General features: G+C 49.5%; 1 protein-coding gene across 3 annotated transcripts in view; it reads right to left on the bottom strand.

The window, feature by feature from the left end:
- Nucleotides 1–1191: 1191 nt before the first annotated feature.
- The window catches only part of SYT3 (synaptotagmin 3), a 56823-nt gene continuing 37978 nt past the window's right edge, over nucleotides 1192–20036 (bottom strand). For all 3 annotated transcript variants that reach the window (XM_079949694.1, XM_079949696.1, XM_079949695.1), the window contains exons 6-10: nucleotides 10587–10707; nucleotides 8200–8371; nucleotides 6436–6565; nucleotides 5964–6084; nucleotides 1192–3054 (exon numbers count right to left, since the gene is read on the bottom strand). In XM_079949694.1, coding sequence (XP_079805820.1) covers nucleotides 5998–6084; nucleotides 6436–6565; nucleotides 8200–8371; nucleotides 10587–10707 — 510 coding nt within the window. In that variant the 3' untranslated portion in view covers nucleotides 1192–3054; nucleotides 5964–5997. The remainder of the gene's footprint in view (nucleotides 3055–5963; nucleotides 6085–6435; nucleotides 6566–8199; nucleotides 8372–10586; nucleotides 10708–20036) is intronic.

The following is a 20036-nucleotide window of genomic DNA, read 5'->3' as shown; positions in this document are numbered from 1 at the left end:
GCTAGGTTGGCAGGCGCTGGGACCGAGCAACGGGAGCGCACCCCGCCGCGGGGATTCGAACCGCCGACCTTTCGATCGGCAAGCCCTAGGCGCTGAGGTTTTACCCACAGCGCCACCCACTTCCCTGCAATGTACTTCTCCCCCAATTCAGCCACCCTTGGGAGCTTCATTTCTGTCTACATTCTTGGTTGGGACTTGGGTACAACTATTAGCCTGGATAACACATGCTCACCCCAAAACACAGACGCAAACTGGCAGAACAGGATCTCCTCTTCCTGTCTTGAAGGCCTTGGCTACATAAAGTATGGTTCTTGTGTGGCTGGCTGAGGGATTTCATACAGATCAGCTGATGCATTTTTTTTTAAAATAAAGAAAACAAGTGTGTATTGAAAAATCAGAGCAACTGTGCTAGATGCGTGCTAGATTTCGCAGTCTGCAACATGATCATTCTATATAGGCAGAGATGGGGCACCTGTGGACCTCCAGATGTTGTATTCAGATTCCTGCCGGTTGCTTAGTCATGGGTAGGGGTTGTAATCTCAACAACAGCTGGAGGGGGGCTGGTTCCCCATCCCTACAGTGTCAGGCTCTAAACCCCCACTCCATACCCAGTGGTGTAGCGTGGGCTGCCAGTGTCTGGGGATGTGTGGAAGGGGGGCTAGGGAGGAAAATGGGCAGAGTACACATAAGAAGAGTTGTTCTGTTATCTGGAGAGATCACTTCCTGGTTCACATGGGGAAGCTGTTTTCCAGGAGCCCAGCAAGAGAACTATGCAGCTTTATTGAGGCAACGCAGGGTGTTGATATTTTGGCCCCCTAACAATTTTGCACTCTGGACAACTGCCCCTGTGCCCCCCTATGCTACGCCACTGCCCACCCCACCCCAAGCTTAAGATGCGACAGTTGTCTGCAGTGCCGTTCAGTCGCCAGGTTTGCTGGTAGAATGGATTTATATGGAAATGATTAGGACAGTGTTTCTTGGGTTGTTTTTGGACTATAGTTCCCATCATCCCTGGCCACTGGTTCTGCTTGCTAGGGATGATGAGAGTTGTATCCATCAACAGCTGGAGACCGAAGGTTGGGAAACACTGGACTTAGGAGAATGTTTCCGAGAGAGACAAGCCCCAAACTTTTTGGAATCCACAAACCCAGCTTCAGCCCTCCACTGCTTCAAACTCATTTGTCTTAAAGATGGTGTTTTTATCCAGTTTTATTGATGTCACGGTTTTGTTTTGTTTTAGCAGCAGCTTCAAGTTCCAAACCTATTGCAGAGAGAGAACACCTTCCGGCCCCCTCCCCTCCCCCACTCGTGCTGGGCGGGTTGGTACCCAAGCAATTGGGGGGGAGGTATATGGCTTCTCCAAAAAAAAGGGGGACAGAGGTTTAGGAAGCAGGGCTGTTTTTCCTGTTTTGTTCCCTTCCCCACTTTCATTTCACACACTTTTAATATTATTAAAATAAATAAATAACCCAAAAAAACCAACCCAACCATAAACAGGACAGAATCTCAATAAACGAGAGGACGGACAAAGACAAAATGACGAATGGACGTGCGTTTTGGGTGGGTGGGGGCATAGAAGGAGGGCAAGGGCGGGGGAAACAGAACACCTTTTGACATTCCAAAGAAGAAGAAATTCCGGGGGCGGGGCTGGGGCGGGGAGAGAAGCAGGGAGAAAGAGCGACACGAGCAGGACTTTTATAAGACAAAACTAGGACACCTGGGTTCTCTGAACAGGCACTCCCCCAGCTTAAATCTGGGAACCAGCCCGCCTACCCATACCAGGCGGGAGGCAACCATGCAAGCTACAGAAGAACTAAATTAACAAAGTTTGGGGAAGGAGGGGGGAAGAGAGACACTGTTACCCCCATACACTTACACACACACACACACACACACACACGAACAGTCCAGAATCAGTTGACTACGCTGGGAGTTCAGGGAGGCCTCAATCCAGTTTAAAGGAGGAGCAAAACATGGGCTCCAAACTTTGTCCATCATGGAGCCTTTTGCGGTTACTACAGGCCACCTTCTAATCCGCGCTGGGAAATGCTACGGCCATTTTTCAGCATGGGCGGGCACAGTCGGACCCGACTGGCAGTGCCCCCCCTTAACCCTCTCTTTGTCTGTTGCCCCTCTGGGCAGAGTAGCGAGGGCAGGAAAGCCCCAACATCTCCCCCTGCCCCTCATGCAGACTGGAGCAAAGGATCCCGCGTGCATTCTTGCAAAATGGGAGGACCTTTTCCCTCTCTGCCCCCCAACGAGTCAGCAGAAGGAACCACTCGCTGTTCTCTTACCTCATCCAAGAGGCCTATTGTGACGAGAGAAAGCAAAGAATAGAGAGGGAGCCCAGAATATTCCCTCTACCCCACCACACAAAAAAACATCCACATTCCCCAGCAGAGGGTAAACAGTCACTTTGTCCAAAATTCACAGCTAGGAAGAGAGCGAAATCCCATACTTGGGATTGGGGAGGGAGAGGGGAGAAGGTTAAATCTGGAAACCTGTCAAAGAATGTTCCTCCTGCCCTTCATGGAGTCTCTGTTGCTTTTGCTGTCAAAACTCCCAACAGAGCAGTCGCCTGGCCCACAGGTGTGTTTCGTGAAGGGGGCACCTGTTGGATTCCTGCCTGCCATGCAACTTGTTGAAAAGGTACGGGACCTCCGCCGGAAAACAAAAAGGTGGCGCGCCCGAGCCTGACCCTTCTTAGCAAAGACTCCCAAAACATGCATGTCACCGACTGCCACCTCCCCTCCGTCTCCGATGTAAAAAGGACGAGGGGGGAGGAAAGGGGAATGTCTTTCCGCTCTAGACGCCCAGCACGCACAATTCCTGCCCCGTGTGGAGAATGCTCCTTGGTGGCTGCCTTTATGGCTTTGGAAAAAAATTAATAAGATGCAACAGGCAGCGGTTTCCTGGGGGATCGAAGAAGGGCAGAATCTCACACCCCACCATATCAGGCGTCCCCCCTCCCCTTTGCTGACAGTTCCTGTGGGGCGGGGGCGGAGGAAACAACAGTCCAGAAAGTTCCGAGGCTGAGCGCACATCACTGGAACCCTAAAGAAAGGAAAGGAAAATTGATGTTGGTTTCTTTGCTGCTCCTTCTTCTCCCCCTGAACGCCACCCACATTTTAGTCTAGGTTGGGCATAATGGGAGAGAGACAAAAGGGGAGGTACCTTTTAGAGAGCAGCATTTGGGATAGGATGGAACTGGGAGTTGGCTGGTAGGGATGGGAGCCCGTGGCCCTCCAGGTGCCGTTGGACTACAACTCCCATCATCCACTGGCCATGCCAGCTGGGGATGATGGGCATTGGAGTACAACAACATGTAAGAGGGCCACAGACGCCCCAACCCTGCTCTGAACAGTGATATTGCTTCTCTAATTATTGGAATTTGTATACTGCTTTAACTGTGGTTTCAGTGTGGTTTAGTTTAGTGTTGTGTGTGTGTTAGAAACAGGTTGGTACAGTGGTACCTTGGTACTCAAATGCCTTGGCTCCCGAACAAATCGGTTCCCAAACACTGCAAACCCGGAAGTGAGTGTTCTGGTTTGCGAACGTTTTTTAGAAGCCAAAAATCCGACACGGCTTCTGATTGGGTGCAGGAAGCTCCTGCAGCCAATTGGAAGCCACGCCTTGGTTTTTGAACCATTCCGGGAGTCGAACGGAATCCGGGAACAGATTAAGTTCAAGAACCAAGGTACCACTGTATTATTGATGGCATCGGTCTTCTCAAAAGACAGTGAAATGTGCCTCCGAGGGTGAAGTCAAACTGTTGGAGAATCACAGCACCAGCTGTGGCTGCAGAGACCGGTATGGCTGAGAAGTGTACAAGAACCAACATATTTACACATCCTCTGTCTATCTCTCAGCACAGGTAATCCACCAGGGTTGTGCTGGAGTTGTTGGCATCTGTCTGTCTCAAGGGAAATGGGAGTGTGCCTCTGGGAGTCAAGTCAAACTGCTGAGTTAACAGCACCCAAAGTCACCTCCCCAGAGCACAAGCCTGGGCAGGGTGCATGGAAGTCCTGGGCTGCCCAGATGACAAGTTCCCCCATTGCCCTGGCCTCCCCGATGTGGTCCAAACGAAAGCAGAGCAAAATGTTTGGCACCAAGAGTTGCCAGAAGGTGCCATCCCACCCTCTTAGGGACTTCCACTCTGGATTTGTGTAGGGTTTAGTCATTAGTGGTTGGCATTGAACGGGGGGGGGGGGGATCCTACAAATCCCATATAAACATAATCCACAATATGAGAAAACGAAAAGACCATCCAACCAGATCTCTTGGTGTTTTAGGTAAAGGTGAAGGGACCCCTGACCATTAGGTCCAGTCGTGGCCGACTCTGGGGTTGCAGCGCTCATCTTGCTTTATTGGCCGAGGGAGCCAGCATACAGCTTCCAGGTCATGTGGCCAGCATGACTAAGCCACTTCTGGCGAACCAGAGCAGCGCGCGGAAACGGCGTTTACCTTCCCGCCGGAGTGGTACCTATTTATCTACTTGAACTTTGACGTGCTTTTGAACTGCTAGGCTGGCAGGAGCAGGGACCGAGCAACGGGAGCTCACCCCCGTGGCGGGGATTCGAACCGCTGACCTTCTGATTGGCAAGTCCTAGGCTCTGTGGTTTAACCCACAGCGCCACCCGCGTCCTGATTGTGGCATTTTGTTTCTTAAAACCAAATGCCTTCCTTACTGTAAATAAACTAGAGCTTTCTTAAGTTACCCAGGCATGTTCCCAGTTACGATAGACAAAAAAGTAGGGATAGAAAGCGTTAGTACAGCAACGTGATCTTGAAAAATCCACGGTGAGCAAGGGGACAGGATTCTTGGGTGGGCCCTGCTACTTTAGGGCAGGTGTGCCAAATTTCCATTCCAAAATTAAAACCTCATTTATCAAATGGGCAGCTTGTGAGGTGACAAATGAAGACCTCTGTGTATGTTTGCTTTTTTTTAAATAAAAACCTAAGTGGGGCAAAGTGTTACTGCAGGTGGAGCAATGCATCCAATAGCCCTCCCTTGGCCACAGGCCTGTTGTGACCTGCTCAAAGTGAGGAGGGAAGGGGCTTCAGAGGAGCTGTAAAAGAGCTGCCTTTGACTCCCTCAGGTGGTCAAAAGGGGGAACCGCAAGCAAGCTGAGTGACCAAGGTACTGGTATTATTATTATTATTATTATTATTATTATTACAGTCGTACCTTGGTTTTCAAACAGCTTAGTTCTCAAATGTTTTGGCTCCCGAATGCCACAACTGTTCCGGTTTGCAAGCTACTTTTGGAACCTGAATATCCGAAGGGGCTTACGCCGCTTCCGATTGGCTGCAGGAACTTCCTGCAGCCAATCAGAAGCTACGCTTTGGTTTCCAAACATTTTGGAAATTGAGCGGACTTCCGGAATGGATTCTGTTTGACTTCAGAGGTACGACTGTATTATTATCATCACCATCACCATTATTATTATTTATTGAATTTATATACAGTGGTACCTCAGGTTAGATACGCTTCAGGTTACATACACTTCGGGTTACAGACTCCGCTAACCCAGAAATAGTACCTTGGGTTAAGAACTTTGCTTCAGGATGAGAACAGAAATCGTGCTCCGGCGGCGTGGCAGCAGCGGGAGGCCCCATTAGCTAAAGTGGTGCTTCAGGTTAAGAACAGTTTCAGGTTAAGTATGGATCTCCGGAACGAATTAAGTACTTAACCCGAGGTACCACTGTACCACCCTATTCCTGGAGGTCTCCAGGCGGTTCAGAGAACAAAACCAAAATATAAAACCACAAAATATAGAATCAAAATAAAAACAGTTCAGTGGTTTAAAAAGTTCAGTGCAGGGTTTTTTTTTTTTTTTGCCCCTTTAAAAAAAAAAGTAACCAGGGAAGCATCTCCAAATTGCACTAAAGTTATTACTTGTGGGTACATTTCTCTCTCCCCCGCCCCCGCTGCCATGCCCCCTTCTGCCATAGGTACTCACAGTCCCTGGTGGCAAAGGGCTGGTGGGGGTTGCCTTAGTCCGACTGAACGCTTTCTACTACGATGCTGGGTTTGTCCCGCGCTGGAGGATTCTTGTTGATGTAGCTGTTCAAAGTCTTCTCCTGAAGAAGGGAAGAGGAGGAAGTGTTCAAAGGAGCAAACGGGATGCTCTCAGCACCCACCATGATCCAAAATCCCACTGACGGCACTTTGAAGCCACCAGCCTTGCCCTCTAACCACTGGATGCTACTCCTTTGCCTGCTTTCCCCAGAGAGGACCGAGGCGTCCTTGCTCTCCCGTTGTGACCCAGCAGATCACATCCCTGGCTTTTCAACGCCACGCCCCCACTTCCTCTAAGCCAGTGTTTCCAAACTTGGGTTTCCAGCTGATTTTGCACTACAACTCCCATCATCCCTAGCTAGCAGGGATGATGGGAATTGTAGTTCCTGCTCTCGCTGCGATGCAAGACTCACCTCCACTAGCTGGTGCCAGTGCTCGATGGGTTTGCGTGGGTTCGCCAGCATCTCGGCCCAGTGGTCCCTCCCGGGTGCGTCTGCGTCGCTGCCCACTCTGCACATCCCGATGACCTCGTTGTGCCCAATGCTGTGGAATAATAGAATCATAAGGATTGCAGAAGGGGCCACAAGGGTCATCTAGTCCAACCCCCTGCAATGTGGGGGATCTTTTGCCCAACGTGGGGCTCAAACCCACGACCCTGAGATGAAGAGTCTCATGCTCTACCAACTGAGAGAAGAGGATGAGCAACGAATAGGGTGGGGAAGGGGGCACGATGCAACTTCAGCATTGCGGCGCGTGTGTTATAAATCAGTTTAACTTATTTACATTGGGCTGTAACCAAGGCTGGTCCTATTCAGAGTACACCGATCAAAATAACTGAATCTAAGTCATTAGCGTCAATGGGCTTCCTCTGGGTAGAACTAGCATTGCAATCTTGGGACCGGGGATGGAGAAAGACTATTAAGGCCATTAAAAAAACAAACAACTTGCTATGCCCCTTCCCGACTTAAAGAATTAATAGTTTAAGATGGGGATGAGGAACTCCTCCAGATGTTTCTGGACTTCCCATCATCCCTGACCACTGGCCAGTCTGGCTGGGGCTGATGAGAGCTGCAAGTTCCCCATCTCTGCTGTAAGAAATGGTTGTGGCTGTGGGCAGCAGGCTGGCGACACAAGAAAAGCTTGCTTTGTGCAAACGAGCCAGACTCTCGTCTCTGATTCAGCACTGCAAGGCTCCTATGCAGAAATAACATTGAAGCAGCTCTTAAAAAACAACAATACCTGCCACACTAACATTTTCCTTTCAAGGTCAAGGAGAAGAGGATGGAACCAAGGCATCCGGGCTCCCAGACTCCCATTCTCTGCTCTGCTTCCCATCGCTCGAAAGAAGCGAGAAATCCTGGCACTCAGCCCCCTCCCCTCATTTAAAAGCCCCCACTCGCCTTGCAGAAAACTCAGCTCCCATTTTTGCACAGTCAAAGCAGGAATTCCAGCATTCCTGTAGGTTGCACTGCCTTTCCTGAGAAGTGGGGGCCCTCCCTTGAACCCCCTGCATCTTGCCATTCACTAGACACCAGATTCCTCCCAGGAGAACCTGGTCTGGATTTTCCACACCCCTTTCGGAAGAAGCAGAAATCTCAGCTCTTCCTCTAGCTTGCGCTGCCTTTTCCTGAGAAGCCGGACGTCTTCCCTTGCTGCCTCTTGCACCGCACATCATGCCATTCCCTGGCCTAGGAAAACTGGGTCTCTGCCTCCAGTGTGGTGTAGTGGTTAAGAGCGGCAGACTCGTAATCTGGTGAACCGGGTTCGCGTCTCCGCTCCTCCACATGCAGCTGCTGGGTGACCTTGGGCCAGTCACACTTCTCTGAAGTCTCTCAGCCCCACTCACCTCACAGAGTGTTTGTTGTGGGGGAGGAAGGGAAAGGAGAATGTTAGCCGCTTTGAGACTCCTTCGGGTAGTGATAAAGCTGGATATCAAATCCAAACTCCTCCTCCTCCTCCTCCACGTGTGGTCCTGGTTCCTAGTGTCCCCTTTGCCAGAGCCCTTAAGACCCCACACATCCCTTTGGTCAGAGCTAAGAATCCCAGAGTTGCCTTATTTTGGCAGGATAGCAAAGAAACACAGTGGGAATCACCGCTGCCCAGAAGAGACTCATCTGCTGAATGGAGAAAAGAGGGACTTAGGGGCAGAGTGCGCACCTGTGTGCGTTGTGCCTCACCAGTCATAATCCATGACCGCCAGGGTGATGCTGACATGCTCCATGCTGTCTTGGGGGATGTCAAAGACGAGGGCCTCGTTGTAACTGGGGTTGAGCGTGTTCTTCTTGATGGACGTCTTGCGCTTCTTCAGCCGCCTCCCTTCGCACATGAGGGATGCCTTGACGTAAGGATCTGGGGAGAGGAGGCTGATGGAATTATGGGGGAAGCAGACCAGGCCTGGCCCATGCTGCCTACTTGCCACCGTTCTCCCCACCCCTGCTTCTGGATGCTGCCATCTTGACAGAGGTTCCAGTCCCAAGATATGCTTGGCCTGTGCGCTTGCTGGGCAGTCCCAGGAAGTGCTCCCCAGTCCCACCAGAGATGACCTCTAGAGGTTGGGGAACAGCGCCTGCCAATTGTTTTGGATTCCCGAGATGGGATGTGACACTTGGGTGAGGGTCAGTGGGTACAACCTCGTCCAACTCCATACAACTGTGTTTTTTCCGGGAGAGAGAAGGGGGACTTCAGTACACCTGAAGGAGCGTCTCCACCCCCGTTGTTCAGCCCGGACACTGAGGTCCAGTTCCAGAGGGCCTTCTGGCGGCTCCCTCCCTGCGAGAAGTGAGGTTACAGAGAACCAGGCAGAGGGCCTTCTCGGTAGTGGCTCCTGCCCTGTGGAACGCCCTCCCATCCGATGTCAAGGAAATAAACAACTATCTGACTTTCAGAAGACATCTGAAGGCAGCCCTGTTTAGGGAAGTTTTTAATGCTTGATGTTTTATTGTGTTTTTAATATTCTGTTGGGAGCCACCCAGAATGGAAACCCAACCAGATGGGCAGGGTATTATTATTATTATTATTATTATTATTATTATTATTATTATTAATGCTGCGGGCTGAAAACCTACTTGCCCCCAGAATATTTCAGGTCTACACCTCTCCCCAAGCACTGAGGCCCAGCCTGCCAGAGCCAATTTCACATTTTATGACTCTCAAAGTCCACCCCTCCATGTCAACCACACAAAGGCTGCTTGTAGCAACTACTATAGAGATGCAATCGTGTTCTTGGTAGCATCCATTTGCTTCTCACCAACCATACAGCCACCTTTTGTGTCCTGCCTTCTTCCTATTAATAAGCCTTGAATCCTGCCTTATCCCACTATAGAACCACCCTTACAGTAGACACAGTTCCACCCACCCCACCCACCATGTGTCACCCTGCTAAAACCTAGCCAAGGGGAGGGCAGCTATCAGGCTGGTGTGACCTATTTTTTCCAGGAGCTCCAAAGTCTACCAATCAGGTCCAGGTGCAAAATAGTGCCTCAGACGGGTGGACACACATACACAGAAATAAGAAACAGGGTGCCTCTGAGCACATGCTCAGTCCAGGAGGTTGTTTTCAGCCCTGGAAGGGATAGGCCTAGCTAGACATGGCATTAAACATATCCTTGCATTTCACGTGAATGGTTTTTTGTAATGCAAATAGCAGCTGCTGGAGTGGTGGTGAATAATTATTGTATTGTAGCAGGCACCATTAGGCGGATTACAAAAGGAAGCTTTGGAAGGAAGATTTACTTCAGCAGCACAACAAGGAAGGAAAGGGTTGAACTTCCTGTCTCCTCCTGCTGCAATCTCTTAAGCATCAACACCCTGCCCCATAGCTGCTATTTGCCTTTTTTTTAATGTGACCATAAAATGCAAAGACATTATTTCATTTCATTTAACATCACATGCTGTTCGTCCCTGAGCTCACACATCCTTTTGCACACAAAAATCGCTCCTGGTCCCCCCACCCGCTGCCATTTTCTTAATTTCGGCAGTCTCATTTGTGGGGGGAAAGAGCTGTGTTGTTTCTGCTGCTGTTAAACCACCCTGGTCAACTTACTGCAAATAAGCCACAGACTGATCACCGGATCCCAATACACTATTGGTGCCTCTCTATCCTAGCTGCCAAATGTACGGTATTTCAACACCACAACCTCCTTTCCAGCATTACTGTATTTTTTTTCTCCTCATCTTATTTGCCCATATTTTTCTCCTGCCTCCAAGCCCTTTCCCTCTCTGGGGTCCCTTACGGAGCCCCAATGTGGGGCTCCACTGCTTGATTCAATCCGAACGTGTTCAAGCCTCCAACCACACATTGGATTGGCCAACATATCGGCCAACACATGGGACTGATCAACACATTTTGCCGCCTAAAGCGAAGAAAAAGATGGCGTGTGTTACTCACACTTCCATAAATAGAAGCTGACTCCATGACACACAAGGAGACAGCGATGTCCCCCAACACCTCGCCCCTGCTGCCCCTGCCAGCACCTGCCGCCTGTGACACCCACCTCACTCGCCCTAATGATAGGGCCGGCCCTGCTATAGCCCTTCTTCCCCCACGACTGCCCCGCTGGCTCACCAGAAAATCCAGTCAGATCCATGGCTTTGAGGTTGGTGGCCTTGATGATGGTGACCGTGAGGCGCCCAGCGGTGGGCAAGTAACAGAGAGAGAAATTCAGCTCCCCCAAATCTGCTTTTTCCTGTGAGATGGGAGAAAATGAAGAAGAAAACAACGTAGTCAGTAAAAGTATCTGGGGGAGAAGGAAATCCCAGCACAGAGGAGGCCGCCTTGCTGGAATCTGGCAGCATCAGTCAATATGGTGGCTGAGAGGCATGATATACAGTCGTACCTCGGCAGTCGAATGGAATCCGTTCTGGAAGTCTGTTCGACTTCCAAAACATTCGGAAACCAAGGTGCAGCTTCCGATTGGCTGCAGGAAGCTCCAATCAGAACCCGCGGAAGCTGCATCGGACGTTCGGGTTCCAAGGAACGTTCACAAACCGGAACACTCACTTCTGGGTTTGCGGTGTTCAGGAGCCAAAATGTTCGACTCACAAGGCATTTGACTTCCGAGGTACGACTGTATAAAATAATGGGTTAGTCTTACTCAGAGTAGACAGATTCAGTGATTTCTATAGGCTTACTCTGAGTAAAACCTAGTTGGCTACAACCCAATATTGTATTTGATCGTTGTGAGCAGCCCAGAGAAACCATGTTATTAGGCATCCAGTAAACATGCTGAATAATGAAGAGTAAAGGCTTTCAGATGGAACCTCCAGTGCCATAACAGGTTAAGCGTATCTGGTTGTTAACCTGAAGGCTGGTGCTTCGAGCTTACCCAGGGACAGCTGTGGGCAGGATTCCTGTATTGCAAGGGGTTGGACTAGATGACCCCTGGGGTCCCTTCCAACTCTACAATTCTGTGATTCTGTGACCTGGTCCAAAGTTGTGGTGTTGTGTATGTGTGTCACATGCTCCTTAAAACCAGGCCCGGTCAATGGTCTGGCTACAGCATTGCACAGTTGTGCACCATTCAACAATATAACAAAATGTCACATCGGAAACTAACATAACCCTCCTCATATACCCAATTTATTGTATCAATAATACATTGCCCATCTGATATAAGCCACATGGCAAGCCCCAAATCAGAGCGTGTTGTAGGCTTTGTTTCAAACTGCTCTAATCTGAGTTATACCTGATTTATTCAGAATATTAATAATTACTATAATGAATCTGTTATCCCAGTGCATTCCCTCAAGTGGCCCCTTTTCCTCATGCTGTCAATGGGCATTTGTTTACTTGTACTTGGATTATCCGATCACTCAAATACATACACACACACACACACACACACATATATATATATACATGAAGAAATGCTACTTGGCATCTTCCCTACAATGCAAGAAGAACAGCATGACACATTTATTCTCCTTCTGCAAAAAGGTAGCCGAGGAAAATCTGTGCAGCCACACAATCCTCAGGAGAGACAGACACAAGGAACCCACCATATTTCATAATAATGCTGGAATCAACTGGATATTGCCAAATTTCACATTACAAGTTACAGTACAACCTTATGGATACAAACCTGATGGAATATTGCTGGTTTTCCTTAAAAGCTTAAACAGCCCTAACACGTGTGTATATGGAAGGGAATGTTGCTTCAAAAATCTAACCAACATTTGCATTAGGAAAAGCACCATGGAAAACAAAATCTCAGAACAAAGAATTTCAGTGTTCCAAAGATGGGCTGGGGAGGAAATATAATGAATTTCATTTCCTCTGAAGCAGAAAAGGCGAGAGTATCAGCACACAGGCATACCATACTTTTCTGTGTATAAGACTATGGTTTTTTACTGAAAAATTAGGTTTAAAATGGGGTGACATGGGATTGGTTGAGGCCATGAACTGGTGATGGTCTGCAGCATGTTATTGGTGTCTGTGGCAAGGGGTGGTGTTGATTGGGTGTTAGCGTTGGCCAGGCAGGTGAGTGATTTTCTGGGTCACCCTCCCCTCCTCAACAAGTCTGGGCAATCTCTCCCCATTTTCTTAATTTTCCATCCCCAAAGTAGTGGGTGTCTTATACATGGGGGCGTCTTATACACAGAAAAGTACGGTATTTCCCAATGTAGTTGGAATTCAAATACCAACATGGATCTTGGAATTCTGCTGGGCTGAACAGATATCCTGGACTCTGCGTATGTCAATTTCTATCCCAGGTTATTATCACCTGGGGAAAGCGTTTTAAAAGCAGCTGCGGTGCACAAATGAGAGAGAGGGAGGGAGGGAGGGAGGGAGGGAGGGAGGGAGGGAAATCAGAAGGCTGGGAGCAGATCATCTTTCATAAGTTGAAAGATCTGTGTACCAAGACCACAAAGAGCGCAGGTGAAATTGACAAGATGGTAGACAGCTAATGCCAATTTCACATCCGCAGGCAAGATGATTTGCTGCTGCTCTTTGCGACCTTCTTGTTCGGGGATGGCGGATGCTAACACACACACAAACACAGATTCTGTGCAGATACTCAGTGGGTGACCAAGGCATGGAGTATCTGTGGAGTATCATGGAGTATTCTGTTCCAGGGTTGGAACAGAAATACATGTTTGTGCGGGTACATGCATGTGCGTGTATTAAACACACACACACACACACACACACAGAGAGAGAGAGAGAGAGAGAGAGAGAGACTCTATGAGTACGGAGGGCCTAGTGAGTCATTGCATAATTAGCGCTGAATTTTCAAGGATCAGCTGCTGTGTTTGATGGCGTGCATATATATACACATATGTTCAGAAACTCTGCAGATATTTGAGACCTTGTCCCCAGGGTGGCTGTTCTTTCCCAAGAAGGAAGAGCGCAGCAACATGGTGAGAAGGAAAAGGCCTCCTCTGATCAGTGGCCCCTTAGGCCTACTTTTCACTGAGGTGGCAAATTGTATCATCGTCATCATCAATTTATGAGCCTCCTCCTACACCATCGTCTGGGTTCTATTACAACACACTAGAAAAGGCAGCTTCCAGCGAACATCTCAGAGAGAAGACTAGGCAAGCACCCTTCTCCCCAAAACCCAGGGTTTTTTGGCGGGGAGGGAGGGGAGGGAATATTTTCATAAAGAGAAGAGGACACACTCATCCAAGTCCCCCCCCAGCAATGCTTCAGGGGAAATCTAGTCTTTAATATTCCTCACGAGCCAGAATCTTGGTTATCTAAAACCCACTTATGCATTCAGTCTAAATACAGTGGTGCCCCGCAAGACGAATGCCTCGCAAGACGGAAAACCCGCTAGACGAAAGGGTTTTCCGTTTTGGAGGTGCTTCGCAAAACGAATTTCCTATGGGCTTGCTTCGCAAGACGAAAATGTCTTGCGAGTTCCTGCGGGGTTTTTTTCCTCCCCCCCCCCTTTTTCTAAGCCGCTAAGCCGCTTAACAGCTGATCTGCTAAGCCGCTTAACAGCTGATCCGCTAAGCCGCTAAACAGCTGATCCGTTAAGCCGCTTATGAGCTGATCCGCTAAGCCGCTAAGCCGCTTAACAGCTGATCTGCTAAGCCGCTTATCAGCTGATCCGCTAAGCCGCTTATCAGCTGATCCACTAAGCCGCTAAGCCGCTTATCAGCTGATCCGCTAAGCCCCTAAGCCGCTAATAGCGCTAATCTGCTAAGCCGCTAATGGGCTTGCTTCGCAAGACGAAAAAACCGCAAGACGAAGAGACTCGCGGAACGGATTCTTTTCGTCTTGCGAGGCACCACTGTATTCCATCCATATAGAAAATTACATGTCAGGCACAGTAGGATTCTGACCTGTCTCCTCGGCATCCAGCTTACTCTGAGCGTGACCTGCAAAAAACATGCTGCAGCGTGAAATTGCTCCTGATCAGGATACTCCATTCCAACGCCATTTCCATATTGTTGTGAGTTTCCCCTCCTGCCATTTTCTCTGAAGATTTGTCATAATTTGTTTTGCATTTCTGAAAACACTGAGTTTTCTCCAGAATTGCCAGTATCTCCCCTGGTGGTGCAAATTTGCCTACATAAAGATGTCAGGGGCCACATTAGGCTTCTGGTCCTGAGGTTCCCCACCCTGGCGCTACGTTGGGCTGGTTCATCTCTCAGTCATGAGGTACTCATGTGGAATTAAGTCCTCATGGACGATTTGCCACGGAACGTTTCCCTTGATGTCCGCCAGCACGTTTTGGCAAAGATGGTACATCTGTTTGGCAGTTAGAGCAGCCGTTCCAATTGGTGGTCCACCGGGGGGGGGCACGCCTGTGGCCCCATTCACATAACAAAAACTACCACAGAGATTTCAAAATATTCAAAAGTAGGGGGGTCCATGGCTTGGGTTTTGAAAAACAGGGACTCCACAATACAGTGGTACCTCGGGTTACATACTGTCAGAGTTGCCTCTAGGTCCCAGCTCACAGAGGACCAACGCTAGGCTGTCGTAATGTACAAAAGTCTTTATTGAAGTTCAATTTCCATTTCAAAGCCGCAGCGCGCAGCCCTACATCTTAAACCCTAGATTGGCGAAGTCCCGTCTGAGTCTCCTCCCCTCTGACACCAGTTTAAGATCCTAGCCCTGCTCCACCTTTTCCGCTGCTCTCTCCTCTTCTGGGTCCTCCTGCCCGCTGGGGCATTGCCCTTTCTGGACTCTTCCGACGCTGAGTCGCTTAGCTCCTCCCCCTGCCTCCTGCGGGCTTTAGGACCCGGTTCCCAATCCTCATTCTCTGCTGTCCCACGCTCCTGTACATTTGAACTTGCCTCTTGCACCAACCCAGTGACCTTTCTCCTAACCGTTACACTACTTCAGTCACTGCTTCCCTCTTCCGGGATACTGGCCGGATCTGACCTCCCCTCCGTTGTCCGACTTTCTGATGGAGGCGTGGTCAGCCCTGCCTCATCTTCTCTCCCTGGTGGGGAATGCACTGGCCCCGATCCTTGGGACTCTTCCCCCCCACTCTGCTCTGGTGGGGAAGCTGGTCCTGATTTCCAACTACTGCTCTGGGAGTCCCTGCTGCCCCCTTGCTCCTGGGGCGTTCCCCTTGGGAACCCCCTACCCCTGGCCACTGGCGCCCCCTTCTGTGAATCTTCCAATTCGCTGGAGAGGCTCATGGAATCCCTCGGTCCACTGTCCTCTTCTCCTACGCTCCCCTCGGATTCTTCCCCTTCGCTCTCCATCTCCTCTCTTCCCTGTGCCTCTGCTCCTGAGCCCCTGACACATACGCTTCAGGTTACAGACTCCGCTAACCCAGAAATAGAGCTTCAGGTTAAGAACTTTGCTTCAGGATGAGAACAGAAATCGTGCTCCAGCGGTACGGCAGCAGCAGGAGGCCCAATTACCTATAGTGGTGCTTCAGGTTAAGAACAGTTTCAGGTTAAGAACGAACCCCCAGAACAAATTAAGTTCTTAACCTGAGGTACCACTGTACTTAGCTAATTGGGAACCACGGCCGAGAGCCATCCTCAGGAACCATGCCCATTGCAGGCCTGGAACCGGCAACCCCGGTTACAAAAGGCCAGGATTTCAACTGTGTGCCACCCTGGCTCTTGGCTGTGGAGGGCTGTTCTTCCGTTTGGGCATTTGGGTTGCTGGCATGAGGCATCTCCCTGAAGGAGATGGGGGAAATGTTGAAGAGACAGTGCCGGTGGACAGTTTTGCTAGCGGCCAGTCTTCGTGCTACCAGTGTTTGGAGTCCTGCACGCTCTTGGAAGTGAGCTTGCACACACAACCTCTCTAAAATAAAACCTTACCGCCCCAGCTTAGGGCATCGATGCACATCTCTCAGGCCTTCTCTAAATCAAGGCGGTGCTTCTCACTGATTCATTCCTCTCTGCCGCCTCTGCTTCTTCTCCAACTATCCTTCTTCTTTTTTTTTTGCTTTGGGCCCATCCGTGCCCTGTCATGCTCCCCCCCCCGGCCGCCGCCGCCGCCAGTGCTCTCTCGCTCTGCCTTTCTTTCTCTTAGCCTCAGGCCCCATTGGGATTTGGCCTGAACAACGGCCAGCAAAGCCCTCGCTTGCCCCAGAACAAGTGAGTTGGCAAAGCAGGCCGGAGGGCTGGTGAGTGGAGGCCGGAGCGGGGGCAAGGGGGGGGCGAGGAAGGAGGGGGGGGGAAAGGCTTCATTAATATTGATGCGGCTGCAAATGGGATCGAGCTGGTAAAAGGGTATGAAATATTCACGCAGGAAACAACGCGCCGCCTGGTAAGACCGGGAGTCTTGGCATCCTCTCGCTGCCCCTCTACCAAATAGCTCAGGTTCCTGGCCTCCCCCTCCTCTGATACCAGACATTCTTTATGGTGGGGTGAGGGGTATTCAGGGCTCACCTGTGTTAAGGGATTGGAGAACCACAGGAAGTTTCTCCAGTGGGATTGTCTCTCTGGACACCCCACCAGAAATTAGGCTTGCATGCCCACTTTTTCATTTCCTGGCAAGGGCCGTTGTGCTTTTTAGCAACCCTATTAGCAGGTGGGAATGCCACAGGTGCTGTTTCCACCACCAAACGCCTGTGGTTCAGAAGCCATCGGTTCACTTTCTTCCTGTCATGCAGCTGTGGTGTTTGTGTGTGTTTGTGCAGAAACTTTGCTGTAGAGTCTTTTCAGTCATAGGACGAGTTTGGCCAACATTCTTCTTCTTCTTTGGCGATCACTCATAGTCGAGTAAGATTGTCTTCCATAAACACGGTTTTAAGTGTGAGTCCGTAAGTGACTGTGGAGGCCAATTCTGGATCTGCACATCCTCCCACAGTGGGGACATTGGTTTCCGGGTAGGAGTTGATCACAGTGTGGATTTGCCAAGCGTGCTTTCCTCCTAGCACGTTTGGCCAACATACGCTATCCAGGGCAAGGCAATATCTGGTTTCCAATATATCACCAGCTAAACATTGTAATATACCAATACAGTGGTACCTCTGGTTACGTACTTAATTCGTTCTGGAGGTTTGTTCTTAACCTGAAACTGTTCTTAACCTGAAGCACCACTTTAGCTAATGGGGCCTCCCGCTGCCTCTGCATGATTTCTGTTCTCATCCTGAAGAGTTCTTAACCCGAGGTAATATTTCTGGGTTAGCGGAGTCTTTAACCTGAAGTGTATGTAACCTGAAGTGTATGTAACCCGAGGTACCACTGTATATCATGATGTCTGAAATAAGGATGGAGCTATGTATTGGCTGGCTTCACGGCTTTCCCCCACATTGTGATTTTTACACAGCATGCGCAACATAGAATCATAGAATCATAGAGTTGGAAGAGACCACAAGGGCCATCAAGTCCAACCCCCTGCCAAGCAGGAAACACCATCAGAGCACTCCTGACATATGGTTGTCAAGCCTCTGCTTAAAGACCTCCAAAGAAGGAGACTCCACCACACTCCTTGGCAGCAAATTCCACTGTCAAACAGCTCTTACTGTCAGGAAGTTCTTCCTAATGTTTAGGTGGAATCTTCTTTCTTGTAGTTTGGAACCATTGCTCCGTGTCCGCTTCTCTGGAGCAGCAGAAAACAACCTTTCTCCCTCCTCTATGTGACATCCTTTTATATATTTGAACATGGCTATCATATCACCCCTTAACCTCCTCTTCTCCAGGCTAAACATGCCCAGCTCCCTTAGCTGTTCCTCATAAGGCATCGTTTCCAGGCCTTTGACCATTTTGGTTGCCCTCCCCTGGACACGTTCCAGTTTGTCAGTGTCCTTCTTGAACTGTGGTGCCCAGAACTGGACACAGTACTCCAGGTGAGGTCTGACCAGAGCAGAATACAGTGGCACTATTACTTCCCTTGATCTAGATGCTATACTCCTATATGATTTGCGATATATTGCCAGGTGATGATAAACCTGTACCTGGGCTTTGCCCCTTTAGGCAGCAGGTGAAGACTCACATCATGCAGCCTGTTCCCTTCCTCCCCGAACCCCATTCCCTCCTCCTCATAGATATACCGCTATCCAGAGAAGACTGGTCCATTAAGGCAAATGGGGAGCAGTTCCACCTGCTTCACTTTGCCCACTGCAAAAGTCACACAAAAGCAGTGGAAGGAAGAGAAAGTCCCAACCAAAGAAGAGTGGATAACCAAGGTGATGGACTATGCCGAAAATGGCAACGATGACCGTGAGGATCAGGCACCAAGATGATATGAAATTCAGTCAAGAAGAGTGGAAAAGGTTTATAGAATATCTTAGAGACCACTGTGTACACTTAATAACGTTAGCAGGATTGTTGTAACAATCTGGGGCAGATAAAAACCAGTCGGCCCCAGTCCCAGGTTGTGGGAGCAACTTTGTAGGTTGCCAAGTTCCTACCTGAACCCTGTCCTGTGTTCCTGACTTCACCTGACTCCCTGTCCTGCACCCAGCTCCAGCTTTGACCGACTGCCTCCATATTGCACCTTCGACCTCAGACTGGACTCGGACCTCGCCTCTCGGTTGACCCACGGGACCAGCACAGAAACCCTGGTTTAGAGTGTTGGACTGGGAGGACCTGGGATATAAAGGATCAAATCTCCACTCAGCCAATAAACTCAATGGGCCAGTCACTATCTCCCAGTCTAAGCTACCTACCTCACAGGGTTGTTGTGAGGATGAAATGGGGAGGGGGAGAACCTTGAGATCCCAGGAGAAAAGGTGTGTGTGCGTAAATTTGATAAATAACTTAAATATATATAATATGTTGTGCTTAGCTCCTTGGAGGAAGGTTGGAATGGTGCAACAAAAACATGGAGCAGACCCAAAGAGGAGCTTGTATCGCCCCTAAAAAACTACTCAAGCAAGGCTGGAAGAGAGTTTCTCAACAGGTACTTGTACAATATATGCCCTGCTAGTTCATGTTCCTTAGTTTCAATGGGTCTACCCTGAGAAAGATCAGCACTGAACACAGTCCTAAATAGCTAACAGTCATTTCTCGTGTCGCCTCCTTTAAATTCAACACGATGAAGGAGAAGACTGATATCACATGATATCACTCTTCAAAATGCCCCAAAGGCCTGTCACAGAGAAGAGAGGCAAAGACTTGCTCTCTACTGCTTCAAGGGAAAGGACTAGATCTAACAGGCTTAAATGCCAGGAGGGTCGATTTCAGCTGAAGATTAAGGAGAGCTTCTTGATGGCAAGAGCAGATCAGTCATATCCACACCACGTGTTTGGAGCACTCCTGTGACACTTGAAGCGTCATGGCTTCCCCCAAAGAATCATGGGAACTGTAGCTCTGTGAGGGCGGCGGTCCTCCTAGCAACTCTCAGCGCCCTTAATAAGCTGAAATCCCCAGGATTCTTCGAAGAGTGGATTTGACACAGGTCAACAATGGGACCTAGCTGGGGATCTTCAAGCAGAAGCTTGATCACTCTGGCACACAGAAACACACTTTGAGAAGGAGCACTGGATGCTGCCTGATACAGAGTCAGACCATTGAGTATTTCCGCGTCCTACCTGGAGATGCCAGGGATGAATCGTGGGACCCCCATATTATTCTCCCCACAAAAACAGCTCCAGAACAGCTGCTATGTTAGTCATCCTTTCCTTGTTTGGAAATGGTTCCTTGA

Source organism: Podarcis cretensis (assembly GCF_951804945.1).
Source record: "Podarcis cretensis genome assembly, chromosome: 13".
NCBI lineage: Eukaryota > Metazoa > Chordata > Lepidosauria > Squamata > Lacertidae > Podarcis > Podarcis cretensis.
Note: the sequence above shows the minus strand (reverse complement) of the source record. Positions and strands in the feature narration are given on the sequence as shown.